Consider the following 14,213-nt stretch of genomic DNA (forward strand, 5'->3'; position numbering starts at 1 on the left):
TTTTAACTTCTCTTGGTTTTTATTTTTCCAATCTTAAATTCCGTTTTCCACATTTGGTTATTTTTTTTTGTAAAGGCCTCATGAAAATCCATCAGCATTATTGTGTGAATTTCTCCTAATATGCCCGTCTGTATGCAATTTTACCCAATATACACAAATGCTCTAATGCATTTTTGTATGTTATTCTCACTAGCATACACATTTTATGCACACTTTACCCCAATAAATGAATTATTATGCACAGTACACAGCTGCAGAGCTGCACTACAAAATTCATAGAATTTTGAAGGTTGGCTGTGTTTTGGTTCTTGTATTTTAGAAAATACAAATTAGGTGGGTTTGCCTTTAGGCTTCCTCAGGCTTCCTCAACCGCAACCCTCCAGATGCTTTGAGACTACAATTCCCATCATCCCTGACCACTGGTCCTGCTAGCTAGGGATCATGGGAGTTGTAGGCCAAAAAAAATCTGGAGGGCCGAGGTTGAGGAAGCCTGGGCTAACTGAATCAAATTCTACCCTATCCTGACCGCAGATCCAGTGGTGGCTGGTGCCCATTGAAGGCAGGGATGCCAACAGTAGCTGGAGTCAGAGCCAGTCACAGGCAAAGCCAATCCTCGTTTTGTCCCCATCCTTGTTCTTGCTGAGTTCTACTAGGGCAACATGGAGACTAAAAAGGGGAAACAAACAGGCATGAGATTACTGCATTGCAGGAGGTTAGACTAGATGACACTTGGGACCCCTTCCAACACTATGATTCTATGATCCTCAATTAATTTACCTAATCCCTTTTTAAGGCTGTCGAAATTGGTGGCTATCACCAGATGTCGTGGTAATGAATTCCAGAATTTAACTGCATTGTACACAGAAGTCTGTCATCTTATCTGTGCTAAATCTCCCACCTTTCAGCATCATTAGATGCTCCCAGGTTCAAGTGTTAGGAGAGAGGAAATAAAACTTCTCTTTCTCCACACTATGCATAATTTAAATACCTCTATAATGGCCTACATTGCCTTTGCCCCCACTAAACTATTTAAGCCCCAAGCATGCTAACTTCCTCACAGGAGAGTTGCTCTAGCTACCCTGATTAATTAGGGGGCCTTTTCTCTTCTCCTTGTAAGAGGTCAAATGTTCAAATGCTCCCCATACAAGGGGGGGGGGGGACAAAGCACAGCTCCTTGAACAAGGGAAAAGAGTCAGCCAAGCATCTCCCTAGCACTCAATCTGAAGTGGAGCGATGCCACTGAAGGTATAAACTTCTCTTTAATTTGGGGCATGAGGAGGCTTTGAAAACTGATTTACCACAGCTCCCTGCATCATTCTCATGGGAAACGAACAGGAGAAGGCCATTTCCTCCTACCCTACCTTAAATTCCTGACACTAGCACCTGCGAGGAGCAGGCTAGTTTGGGGGATGCTGCGAAGGCTGTGTTTTGTGTCACAGCTCTGCCCTCGAATACCTTGCTCCCACTCCACATCCCTCAGCACCTGCCGCCTAAGGCAGCCACTTCACTCCGCCTAACAGTATGGACGGCCTTGGGTGGATGGGAGTCCCCTTTGCCTCTTCAGAATCTCCAACCAGCAAACGACCGCTCAGAATCCAAGACCATGGGGAGCCTAATGTGAAGCAGCAGAAAACGGTGGAAGGGCATCTCTCGATCCAACTACGGGGGCAGCCTTGCCACCAGCTACCCTTATGTATCCGCAGCTGTAGAGACAAGACGCCACTCTTGCAACTGGGTGACATCCATTGTCCTGAGGATCTCGGTCTTTTCCTTTCTTAAAGAAACAGAAACATGGAGAGCTGGTCACAGTGCAACTCCAGTTAGCAGCTCCAGTCTTTAACTTCCTTTATGTTGACGAATCACAGGTCTTCCCAGAGCCTGTAAGGCCCATGTTTGGGTCTGATTTGTCATCCTCTGTGGCACTCATGCTTCAGGGCCTTCTGTTGGGCATTTGGATGTCCATGGGGACGAACGTCACTGTTGTGGTGCGACTGGGACTACTGGTGTCCTGCCCCAGCGTGGAGGGGGTTGTGGCTTTGGCGTTCTTCGGTTCCAGCTCCCGCTTTGTCCTCATGCGTCTACAAGAAGCAAAGCAAACATTGCATTATGTCTTGACGTAATGTCTCAGGGTGGTATCCATTTCCCCTTCCTCTGCACTATTGCCCAAGGTGGGAAGGAAACCTACAGAATCCTCTGTCCTCTAATGGGCATGCTGCGTGGTCAGCAGTCCCACATGATGAGCTATGCCACACCAACCCTCTATCTGCAGCCTGAAGTGCGGCAAACAGGCCCATTTGGACAGGATTTATCCACTCCAGGAACACAAGATTCCCAAAGTCACAAGGGGGGGAATTGATGATGCAGCATCCCCCCCTTGCCACACTGCTGCCCTTCCCAGAAGATGGGAGTGGAAAGGCCACAGTTCAGTTGCAGATCATAAGCTTTGCCTGCAGAAGGTCCTAGACAGGATTAGGAAAAATTCCAGCCTGAAAACCTCAAGAGCTACAGTGGTACCTCGGGTTTACTTAATTCATTCCGGAGGTCCGTTCTTAACCTGAAACTGTTCTTAACCTGAAGCACCACTTTAGCTAATGGGGCCTCCTGCTGCTGCCGCTGAGCTGCCAGAGCACGATTTCTGTTCTCATCCTGAAGCAAAGTTCTTCACCCAAGGTACTATTTCTGGGTTAGCGGAGTCTGTAACCTGAAGCGTATGTAACCCGAGGTACCACTGTACTGCCAATCCTGAGCCAGATGAATGAACTGTCTGGCTTAGTATAAAGGCGGCTCCTTATGCTCTTAAAAGGGAGCAACCCTGATGTGCATTCTTGGTCCCTTCTCCATTGTCCTGAGTTACTGGATAGCTGTCAAAGCAGCCCCTGCTGTAGCTGCTCCCATGTGATCAAGATAACACAAAACAGGTCTATTTAAATACATCAAAAGAGGCAGCTGATAATGCATTTTGCCTCTTAGGTCACTGCTACTAAGCTCCACCCTCCTCACTATTCACTGGATCACCCTTGCATATTTTGCCCCAAAGCAGCAGCATATCACCCTCTTCTCCATTCATTGGGTTGAATGCAATGCTAGTCCTACTCAGAAGACATCCATTAAGTACCTGACAAATTTAGGGCCACTGATTTCAGTGGGTCTGCTCTGAGTAGAGCTTAGTTGGATACGGCCTTTTGGGTCTCCCTTGTACGGCATATCACCTCTAAGTGAGGATCTTGCAAAAGCAAAAATTGCAGGGCTGGGCTGTGGAGCTGCACCACAAACACAAACATGAAGCGGATCCCGTGGAAACACCTGCGAAATGCAGGGAACGCTGCCCACAGCCTGCTTGTTCTCTTGAAAAATCAAAGGAACTTGAGCCCAAAGCCAAGTCACTGACTCACCTATTATACATTTTCAGCGAGAGGAGAACTGCCGTGAATATAACTATGATGCCAACTACAATGGCCGCCACAATCGCTCCAGAACCTAACAGGAGGAAGGAAAGAAAAACAAGGAAGGAAAGAAAAACAATACTAAAGTGCTAGTTACAGGTAGGTAGCTGTGTTGGTCTGCCGTAGTCAAAACAAAATAAAAAAAATCCTTCCAACTAAGTTTGTTATTGGTATGAGCTTTTGTGTGCATGCACACTTCTTCAGATATTTTTCAATACTAAAGTGAATGGGGGTCAGCCAAGGTTTTGGATTTCAAAGTGTCTCCAGGGAGATCGATACCTTAGTTACATCTGAGGGCTCAGGGGGGTCCATAGCTCAGTGGTAGGGCATCTGCTATGCATGCAGACAGTCCCAGGTTCAATCCCTGGCATCTCTGGGTAGGGCTGGGAAATACCCTCATCAGAACCCCTGGAGAGCTGTTGCCAGTCAGAGTAGACCATTTTGGACTAGATCAGCCAATGATCTGACTCAATATAAGGTAGCTTAACTGTTTGGGGGAAGGGCCATAGCTCAGTGGTAGAGCATCTGCTTTGCATGCAGAAGGTCCCAGGTTCAATCCCAGGCACCTCCAGATAAGGGTTGGACTGACTCATATTTGAAATGCTGGAGAGCCACTGCCAGGCAATGTAGGCTGTGTTGAACTAGCTGCTACCTGTCTTTATTTGTTCCTATTCAGTGCGATTTAAAAAAATAAATTATTATTTTCTTTGACTTTTTCACTTTCTCAGGTGTGTGGATAGGACCACCCAACACTCCCCATTTCTTAATCACAAACTTCTTTTGAGAAAGAACAGACTGTAATATCTTTGGGCATGCACAATAATAGTAGGGTCAGTCCTTTGAATCTGTGTCAGGGACTCTTTCTTTCCAGAGGAAAAACAACTTCCTTAGGACTGAAATAGGTGTGACTTGAGAGATCCAGGACTGGATTTTACATCGTGATTTTTTGATCTCTTTAAAAAAGCTGTCAGTGGTTCCTTCCTAATTTTTTTATCCCAGGGATAGCCAACCTGGTGCTCTCCAAACGGTGATGGACAACTTCCAACATTTCTTACCACTGGCCATCCTGGCTGGGGCTGACATGCAGTCCAAAATTATCTTGAGGGCACCAGGTTGGCAAAGGCTGTTTCATCAGGACAGTGATCCTGGAGTGGGAGATGTCTTCTTTTAACTACCATGCTATTTTCCCCATTTAAGATGCCTCACACAATACCTGTTCAAAAACATGCGGAACTTAGGCATGCAACCCCAAAATGTCAGCTTTGCATTTATCTTACTCTGATAGAGAATTTGTTCTTGAGACTTTGTGGCTGCATCTGTTGAAGACACAGAATTCTCAGACACCGGCGCAGCTGTCGTCATCTTGATCCCAGCTAGGCAGAAGAAAGCAAGAGCTATTTTAGAACTGTGCAAAGCGAGCAAGGGGAGAAACAAAACAGGTGCAAGGAGATCACTCGTTGGGCCAATGCCTGATAGAGGAATATATACAGAACTCTTTGGTCTTATCCAGATAATGGGTTGCATCTAACGCTGTGTGAGTGGCGTCAGACTAGTGCAACCAGATTCCTTCTCTGCCTATGTGGCCCCTAAACCTGCTCCAGAGTCCGGCAATGGCACTCATGCTGAAACATCAGAAACAGAGGGAATGGTACACACACACACACACACACACACACACACACACACAGCTGGGAGAAAAGAACCTGTCCACAGCAAATCTATCATGTACGTAAGTCACCAGTGAAGTATGTGGCATTGTAAACTACGGAGTGTATGAATGCCATTCAGATCCATTCCTACACAGAGACACCTGTATTGGTGGGAGGATAAGTAAGAGCATGTAAATTCCAATCAAATACAGAAAGCAAGTGTGTTGGCCATTCTATATAAAGCTAAAGAGAAGCTAAGAGGCCATTTGCATGAACAGTCATTCATGAAAATGCAATCATTCTAGCATTGCAAAGTTTGTTGATACTTGCAGTGGCACAGAAACAGCAAACAGTCTCACAGTGAGTGGAGCAGGCAGGGATGGCAGTGAAATGCAAAAAGTACAGCCTGTGACAATTCAATTACATCTTTGTCATTAGAGGTCCAAGTGACCGTGGTGGCTAGGAGAGGGGAGAGCCTTGAGCTCCTTAGAGAGACCGTAATGCAATAAAGAAACCAAACAAACAAATAACACCTGGAAGGCACCACATTAGCCACCTCTGATATATACAAATGACATAAAGGAAAGAATGAATTCTCTTTTATGTCTCAAAAGCTTCTCTGCCCCACTGCCTGAGGGAGATTCTTACCCACCACAGGCTAACACGGTTTTGCAGTTTTTTCCGAAACAGCACAAAAACCTGACAACACTGTTTACCTGAGCTGTGAGTAGAGATTCTTCTTTGTGAATGGATGTTAGCTCTCTGAAATCAACAAGCATTCCAACCTCAGTGCTCAATTTTCGATCTGGCCTGGGCCAGAGCTACAGTTACTTGCAGGAAATTGACCCAATTTGTGACTATGCCAAGAACCCCACCCACACCCATTTCAGTGAAAGAGAGCTTAAGTCTTCTTCAGTTGCTTAAGGGTGAAAACCTCAGGTTTTGGAGGTGGAGGACCAGGGGAGCATCCTCAGTACAAAGCCTGAAAGGGCCAGTAAAGCAAGTGCAACAATTGCCAAGGACCATGATTCCAGCTCTACAATGACTGTTCTGTAGGTGGGATTTCAACCAATCCAATTTTTGAAAAATAAAAATGGGAATATTCAGATAGCTGCTGGCAGCCTGCGAGAATGTTGGCTTTCTTCTGAAGTTTTGCCCCCGGTTTTCAAAGCTTTGAATTGCAATGTTGTTTGTGTCCAAGCGGCCTTGCTATTTCTAGCCAAAATGGGGAGAAGCAAAAATGAAAATAACTCAGGCCCTGAATCCATAACTAGGTCATTCTCCTCTAAGTGAATGGCGCCTTTGTGTGTCCAAGGCTGAGTTACTTTTGTAACATGATAATCTACTGTGGTCGGGGATACTTCCCCACGCTTCCTCGCCGCTCTCCCTCGTTTGAAAGAAGAACTGAAATCTCAAATGTTCTATTTTCCTAATCCACCAACCCTATGATGTACGGTTTTTATAATGAGTTCGCAGTTCTCCTGATTCAACCTGTCCAATACATAAAGATGGCTGCACCTTCCTAAAGCAGGATCTGTGGTGGTTTTACCACCATCCAAGACAGTCCAAAACAGGCTGCTGGAAACCCAGTTCTCACTTAATAAGGAAATAAATGCAGCAAGGGGCTGAGTCAAGGGACTGTGCTCTTCTTGCAAGAGGTGGCAACATGGAAAGGCCAGCATGATGGGAAGCCGGAGGAAAAGGCTGGATAAATATTATTGTAAGGCAGCTGGTGGAAGGGCTACTCACACACAAGCTAGGTGGAGCTTTCACCTTGAAGGCTGTGTAGGGAGGGGAGAGAGATTCAATTCAATTTCTATTTAAAGGTGAATATATCTGGTTTACACTTTCCAAAACAACATGCGAACCAAAACACAGAGCCATCCTTTGAAATTCACGCTTCTTAGAACTTTGCAATGCAATTCTCTAGCCAAGTAATGTCCTCAAAAGGTAAGAGTGTGCAAATTGGAAATGACTGGCAGAATCCGTGATCAGGGGAAAGAGACGGCGGAAGAAGATTGGAAGAAATTTAAAAGCTATCTTAAGAAATATTATAAAATTGAGGAATGCTAAAATGTTGAGGTTTTTAGAAAGAAAAGGAGATTACAGTGACAAAAGATTAAGTAAAAGAAAAGAATAAAGAAGGAATATATTTGATAAAATTAAGTTTAGGATTTGCTGAAATAATTTTGGAAATTGGGATGTAGAAAGGGGAGGTTTGGGGGAGTCAGAGAAGTGAGGGATATGAAAAGAAAGGATATGAAATTATACATGTTTGTTTGTTTCTTTTATTTGTTTGTATTGTCTATAAAAATCTTGTAAAACCAATATTTATTTATTTTTAAAAAAGGTAAGAGTGTGCAAATTAATGCATGTATTAATGAAAATAACACACAAAAAGCATTAGGGAAAATTGCTTTGCAGAAAGGTGTGTATTAAGCAAAACTACATACAAACACAAATTGAAGTAGAAATGCAAATAAGTGAATTTAAGACTGGAAAATGAGAAAGAGAGAATTTGAAATTAACTGAATCACACATTTCTAGATGTTTGCCTTCGGGTACCAATTGCAGGGAGAGAAGCAAATAGCAAAGGATGGGAGAACTGATGGATAACCTACTTCAGAAGCTGGATAGGGGAACTACGTCCCAAAGCAGAGCAGATGACCACAGTCACAGTATCTCCTGTACCAGCTCCGAGAGTTGGGGCTACCATGTTACAGTGATTGCACTCCTACTTACTGGGTCAGTTCCAGAGAGAAATAGTGGGTGACTGTATCCTCAGGCCACTGGCAGCTGATCAGTTTTGTCCCCAATGCTATTTAATATCTATATGACTCTTCATTTTAAATGTTTGGATTTGTACACCGAGTTTTATTTGTGATGGGCAGTTGTGTTTTGTTTTCGTATTGCTTTTGTCTGGTTGTAGAAAATATTACTGCTGGATTTTGAAACCAACTGCAGTTTCCAAAGCATCTTCAAAGGCACTCGGAGCTGTCCGTGGTCCAGCAACCTTCGACCAGGCTTGCCCTGGGGGTTCCAGTGTCAGACCAGAACACTACACTCGCAATCTAACAATATTTGGAGGACCACAGGTTCCCCACCACTGACCTACATGTGCTGTTCAACTGCTTCTTTAATTTTTGACTTGTGCTACTTGCAATATAGCTGAAATCTTATAGTTATCCTAACTAGTTAAACAATGGCAATATGTCTTGAACACACAGATGCTTTTACTTGGCCACAGTGAGAAACAGGCTGCTGAACTAGATGCCCCTTTGGTTTCTGTTGCAAGCCTTTGCAAGGCCTTGTTGTTCACACACCCTTAAATTGTATCCTCTGATGTGCAGACTAACAAACGGAGAATGAAAGAGCCCTTATTGGTGCAAAGAGACTTCTCCAGCAAGGCTGTAAAAATAAACACCCACCATCTACTTACTCAGTGGTCTGCATATTTCACTGCCTTTCCTGCATTTGAACGTATAGGGCCGTAGCCAACTAAGTTTTACTCATAGTAAGACCATTGACGCTAATGGACCTAATAAATTTAACAATAATAATTTGGTCATGTTCATTAATTTCAACGGATCTATTCTGTGTAGGACTAGCACTGGATATAATCCATAGCTTATAATTATCAATCTGGTAGGACATATAAATTAAGAAGGGCAGTTTTTATGTTTAAGTTAGGATCTATGAAATACTTTTATTGTTAGTGTCCATTTACTGGTGCTGGAGGAGACTCTTGAGGGTCCCATGGACTGCAAGAAGATCAAACCTACCCATTCTTAAGGAAATCAGCCCTGAGTGCTCGCTGGAAGTACAGATCCTGAAGCTGAGGCTCCAATACTTTGGCCACCTCATGAGAAGAGAAGACTCCCTGGAAAAGACCCTGATGTTGGGAAAGACTGAGGGCACAAGGAGAAGGGGACGACAGAGGACGAGATGGCTGGATAATGTTCTTGAAGCTACCAGCATGAGTTTGACCAAACTGCGGGAGGCAGTGGAAGACAGAAGTGCCTGGCGTGCCTGGGTCACAAAGAGTCAGACACGACTAAATGACTAAACAACAACAATAAACTATTTTTCTTTCTCTCTTTCTCTCTCTCTCCCCCCCCCCCGCTATATTTGCAAAAAAAATTAAAGGTGGGGCAGAATGGCTCACTGGGCTGGCTCTCTAACCTCAGCCCAGCATTTGCTAAAATAAATTGGTACCAGTAAGCACCGAGAAGCCCCCACCTATCTACCCACCCGCTGCCGTTGCCTCCCTTCTTATTCATGCTGAATATAAAGACTCTTTTTCTCTTCCTGGACTGAACTCATTCGCTCGCCCTCTCCTCCTCCACAAAGCACCTGCCTTCTCTTCCCGCAACAGGAATCCGACTCTCAATCTTGCACCTTTCTGTGGGGGAAAGACACTGCTAACGGATCTGTCAGCCTGCCCTCTCCCAACACCCCTGTCCTGACCTACCAGGTGTTCTCAGGAAGGAAAAAGGAGCCATTTCTTTGGGTAGGAGCTGAGTTGACTCTCACCTTCAACAGGCTTGTCAGTTTGGGCAGCATTTCCTGGACGGTGGGAGAGAGGAGGCCAAGGTTTTTTATTATTATTATGATTATTAATCCGAGCACCGCTGCCGATTGCCAAAACAAGCAGCTGGGTGTGTGGAAACTGGCCACAGGCGAGGGTGTGTGCATGTGGGATGGGGAGGACAGTCATTGCCCTTGTTACCTTTGTCTGAATCCATCAAAAATGCACAATAGACCACTCATAGCGCACACTGAGTCCAGCCATCAGAGTGGTGTAGTGGTTGGAGCGTTGGACTAGGACCTGGAAGACCAGGGTTCAAGTCCTTGCTTGGCCATGAAGTTCACTGGGTGGCCTCGGGCCAGTCCCTGCCTCTGAGCCTATCCTACCTCACAAGGTTGTTGTGGGGATTAAATGAGGGGGAGAACCTTGTACACCTCCTGGAGTTCCTTGGAGAAAAGGCGGGATAGAAATGCAATAAAACAAACAAATAAAATACTCTCCAATTAGGACTATGTATGGAACTTTAACTGTAAGCTGGTTCATGGGTTCTGTCTCTTTGTCACACGCTATCATGACTAAGAAATGGAATACTGGGCTGGGCTGGGCAGGGCAGTGGCCAGCTGTAATTCAGCAACATTTGGAGAGCCACAGGTTCCCCACCTCTGCACGAGAGTCAAACAGAAAAGGGCTGTGATAGGCCTAGGAACATAGGACACGTTCAAGGCCTTGATAACATAAAGCCATTCACTTAGAAGGATTTTCTGGTGTTGCCCCTATACTACAAAATGTGCTTCCCTCTGCCGTTTGTGAAGCAGCTTCAGACATTTTATAAAGACTCAACTTTTTGCCCAGGCTTCTCCTGACCCATAAAAATGGACCGTGGTTTAGAATCATAGAGTTGGAATAGACCACAAGGGCCATTGAGTCCAACCCCCTGCCAAGCAGGAAACACCATCAGAGCACTCCTGACATTTGGTTGTCAAGCCTCTGCTTAAAGACCTCCAAAGAAGGAGACTCTACCACACTCCTTGGCAGCAAATTCCACTGTTGAACAGCTCTTACTGTCAGGAAGTTCTTCCTAATGTTTAGGTGGAATCTTCTTTCTTGTAGTTTGGATCCATTGCTCCGTGTCCACTTCTCTGGAGCAGCAGACAACAACCTTTCTGGTTGTTTATGTGTACGAGTCCTCCAAATGATTGTTTTGTTCTTTTTTATCTGTTTTTATCCAGCTCTTTCATGAGTTTCAGTTTGTATTTTTATGATATTGGGTTGTTTTCAACTTTTACTCAGAGTGGACCCATTGAAATTAATGGCCGGGATGACTAGCTTATGTCCACTAATTGCAATGGGTCTAATCTGAGTAGAAGTTAATTGGGTCAGTGCATCTGGCTGTTAAACCAGAAGGTTAGTGGTTCAGAGCCCACCCCATAATGGCTGTAGGCAGGGGGTTGGACTAGATGACCCTTGGTGTCCCTTCCAACTCTACAATTCTGTGACTACAACTCCTTAGGTTTTTTTTCCATATTGTATACCACTTTAGAGGGTTTTTAAAACTTTTTTTAGCAGTTTAGAAATGCTTTTAAATAAGCAAAACATAGCTACGGGGAGATTTTGCATGAGAATAGCTTGAGTACATCTCTTCCTCAGAGAGGGGGGGACTGTTGGGGGGGGTACATCCTTTCCTAGTTATGCTTTGCTGGGTTCAGTTTGCCTCCCTGAAGGCAAGGTGGAGCCTGCTGCACCCAAAAGCCCATTCTGGCTTCCTAGTGTAAACATTCTCCCATCTAACATTCCCTCTCCTATTACACTCTGGGTCAAGCTAATGCAGGCAGCTGCCTCAGGCCTGTAGTTACCAGAGAGGCCTCACAGCATCCAACAGGTAGGCCTCCCCACCCTCCTATTAATCAAGGGCTGCCTACACATGAATTTGACAGCGGACCCACAGTCCAAAGAGGAGGATGGAGAATCGGCATGACTCCCTTCAGCACTTAAGCACACACTACAAAACCCAACTCTGGGATGCATTTAAAGCGCTATGGTGGCACTTCAAACAGTCATGGCTTCCCCCCCAAAGAGCTGTAGTTTGTTAACGGTGCTGAGAGTTGTAGGGAGAATCTTTTCACAGAAGTAAAGTTTCTGGAAGTTAAGCCATTGTGAGGGGAATTGGGGTTTCTGAACAACTCTCAGCACTCTTTAACAAGCTACAGCTCCCAGAATTATTGGGGGGAAGCCATGGCTGTTGAAAGTGTATCACAGTACTTTTGAATGTGGCCTTAGTCTGATCTCAGCCTCCAATGGAAGATATGGGGCCCCTCTGGACAGCCCTTTTATTGTGTGTCCATGACGATTTGTGTTCATGGTGGCATCAGGAAGGTTATATGTGATCCTGCTGTCCATACTGCTTTTGCTAGTTTCCAGTCATTGCATGCCCTGTAACTTCCTGTTGAAATCCTGTAACCTCTTATAGCACAAATGTTACAGGAGGAAGGGGGAGTGTTGCCCCACTTTTGTTGTGCTATTGCACAAGAGTGCCCCTCCCGATGGCAACAGCGCAGTAACACTGCAGAGCACCCAACAAGCGGAATGATTTTGTGAACAGTCCAGTACAAATCAAACCCTAATGCACTATTATTGCGCCAACGACATGTTGCAACACATACATGCAGTTCTGGAAGAGCTACTAGTTCTCACTGAGGTGATAAACTGATGTCTCTGGGCTGCTCCACTTCAGACTGTGCAAGCCACTTCAGGCTTACATGACAGAATGCTCATGATGGATAGCTCAGTCAGTACAGAATGAGACTCTTAATCTCAAGGTCATGGGTTCCAGCCCCACATTAAGCAAAAGATTCCTGCATTGCAGAGAGTTGGACTCGATGACCTTCATGCTCCCTTCCAACCCTACAATTCGATGGTTCTATGATTCTTCCTTACATGCCCCCAAGGAAAACAAATGTCAAAAAGAAAAGATCTAGCTTTCTCCTTGCTAGAATACGTCTTTTAAGAGTCTGTTTAATCTTTTTATTTTTAAAGAAAAAACAGCCTTCCATGTGCATAAATCAAAAAGCCCTTGTTGAACTCCGGCTAACGATAGTCAATTGCATCAAGCAACCGAAACTGCTTGCACTAGCAGAACTGTTTAGTTGCATATTGCCCTATGGGTTTTTTCCCTTTTGGATCAACACAGCCACCTCTTTTATTTTAAAAAGTACATCTGTACATTCAAGTAGTAGTATTTTTATTGTTTTGCTATAAGCCATAACTAAAAAAGACATTCAGATTTAAGCCACAAATTTAGCTCTTCATTTCCAGCCCTTAAATTCCAGGCCACCAGTGCAAATAAGGAAACACACAAAGTAACAGTTTTTCATATCAAGCAGCGAAAAAGCCCCATACAAACCCACTAAACGTAACAAAATTCTCAGACAAATCAAACTCAGACAAATATTTTTCACATGGTTTCTTATGCATTCAGTTATAAGATAGGTGCATGGGCCAGGAAGCATCAGTGCACACATTTCTACCTTAATGACAAAGTACACAAGAGATTTCAGATTGCATCTCCCATCAAATAATTACCACTTTCAAAACGAACATCTCCTTGTCATCAAGAAAGCACTGATTAGAAGCCATACAGGCACACTTCACTGCCAGTTATTAACTCTTTTTCAGAATTCAGCTGACCCCAGCAAAATTCATTTTACACTCGCAAGCTCCAAGTGCAACAACCAGCAGAGCCAAACGCACAGGAACCCATTGGTAAGGAAACCCCATTAGTAGGCACAATCTCGGCATGCTGCAAAAACATATATGTATGGTAGAAAAATAATACATACGATTCCAGAGCATGAATATTCTGGAGAAAGTCAGAAGACTAGGTGAGTGCATGCAAACTCTCAGACTAGCCTTCTCTTGTCTAGGGACATTAATTAGCATTTGCGTGGCTTAATGATTTCCTCCTAAGTTGGTCCCATTTTGTGCATGCTATTGCCTCCTTCAGTGCAAAAAAAAAAATATCTTTATAAAATCGCAATTAAACATTCCTGGTTATTTATGGCAGGAAACTCCTGGCCCAAAGGGTGTAATAGTCATAACTGGAAATTCTCTTCTCTCCCATTTTTATTTTGTCATATGACTCACACCAACAGGTAAGGTTAGAGGAGCTGGTTCGAAGTAGAATAAGGAAGGGGTTAAACTCACAATTACACAGCAGTAATCTGTCCAGCAATTAGTGGATACACTTGGAATACTGTAAATGGTTCTGATCGCCACACCTCAAAGTTTTTGGAGCATCTACCACACTGGGTGGGACAGGCACATGCAGAAGGCGAGGCAACCCTTGAAAGACTGCAGCCTCCAAACCATTTAGGATGTTATTTCATCCTTGGAGCATAAAGCACTTTTCACCATTCTGAAACAGAGGAAATCAAAACAATGGACTCCTTGCCGGCCTCAGAGATGAAGGAGGGAAGTTGTTACCAAAAACATATTGTAACATACTGTAGTATAATCCACCAGGAGATAACATTAACTTCCTGAATTGCTTTCTATGGCACTATCTCAAATCACGTAATGGTGAATATGAGAGGCCAC

At 44.3% G+C, this 14,213-nt stretch overlaps 1 protein-coding gene across 7 annotated transcripts in view; it reads right to left on the minus strand.

Moving 5' to 3' along the window:
- The window catches only part of NCMAP (non-compact myelin associated protein), a 26,799-nt gene continuing 12,586 nt past the window's right edge, over nucleotides 1-14,213 (minus strand). For 5 of the 7 annotated variants that reach the window (XM_081201797.1, XM_081201803.1, XM_081201801.1 and 2 more), the window contains 3 exons: nucleotides 4,721-4,816; nucleotides 3,393-3,477; nucleotides 1-2,078 (listed from right to left, as the gene is read on the minus strand). In XM_081201797.1, the coding sequence (XP_081057923.1) occupies nucleotides 1,931-2,078; nucleotides 3,393-3,477; nucleotides 4,721-4,816 (329 nt within the window). In that variant the 3' untranslated portion in view covers nucleotides 1-1,930. Of the gene's footprint in view, nucleotides 2,079-3,392; nucleotides 3,478-4,720; nucleotides 4,817-9,563; nucleotides 9,659-13,820; nucleotides 14,015-14,213 lie in introns of those variants that run through there. The other 2 variants (XM_081201798.1, XM_081201800.1) reach the window with 2 other exon arrangements.

Source organism: Podarcis bocagei (assembly GCF_964188305.1).
Source record: "Podarcis bocagei genome assembly, chromosome: 7".
Lineage (NCBI taxonomy): Eukaryota > Metazoa > Chordata > Lepidosauria > Squamata > Lacertidae > Podarcis > Podarcis bocagei.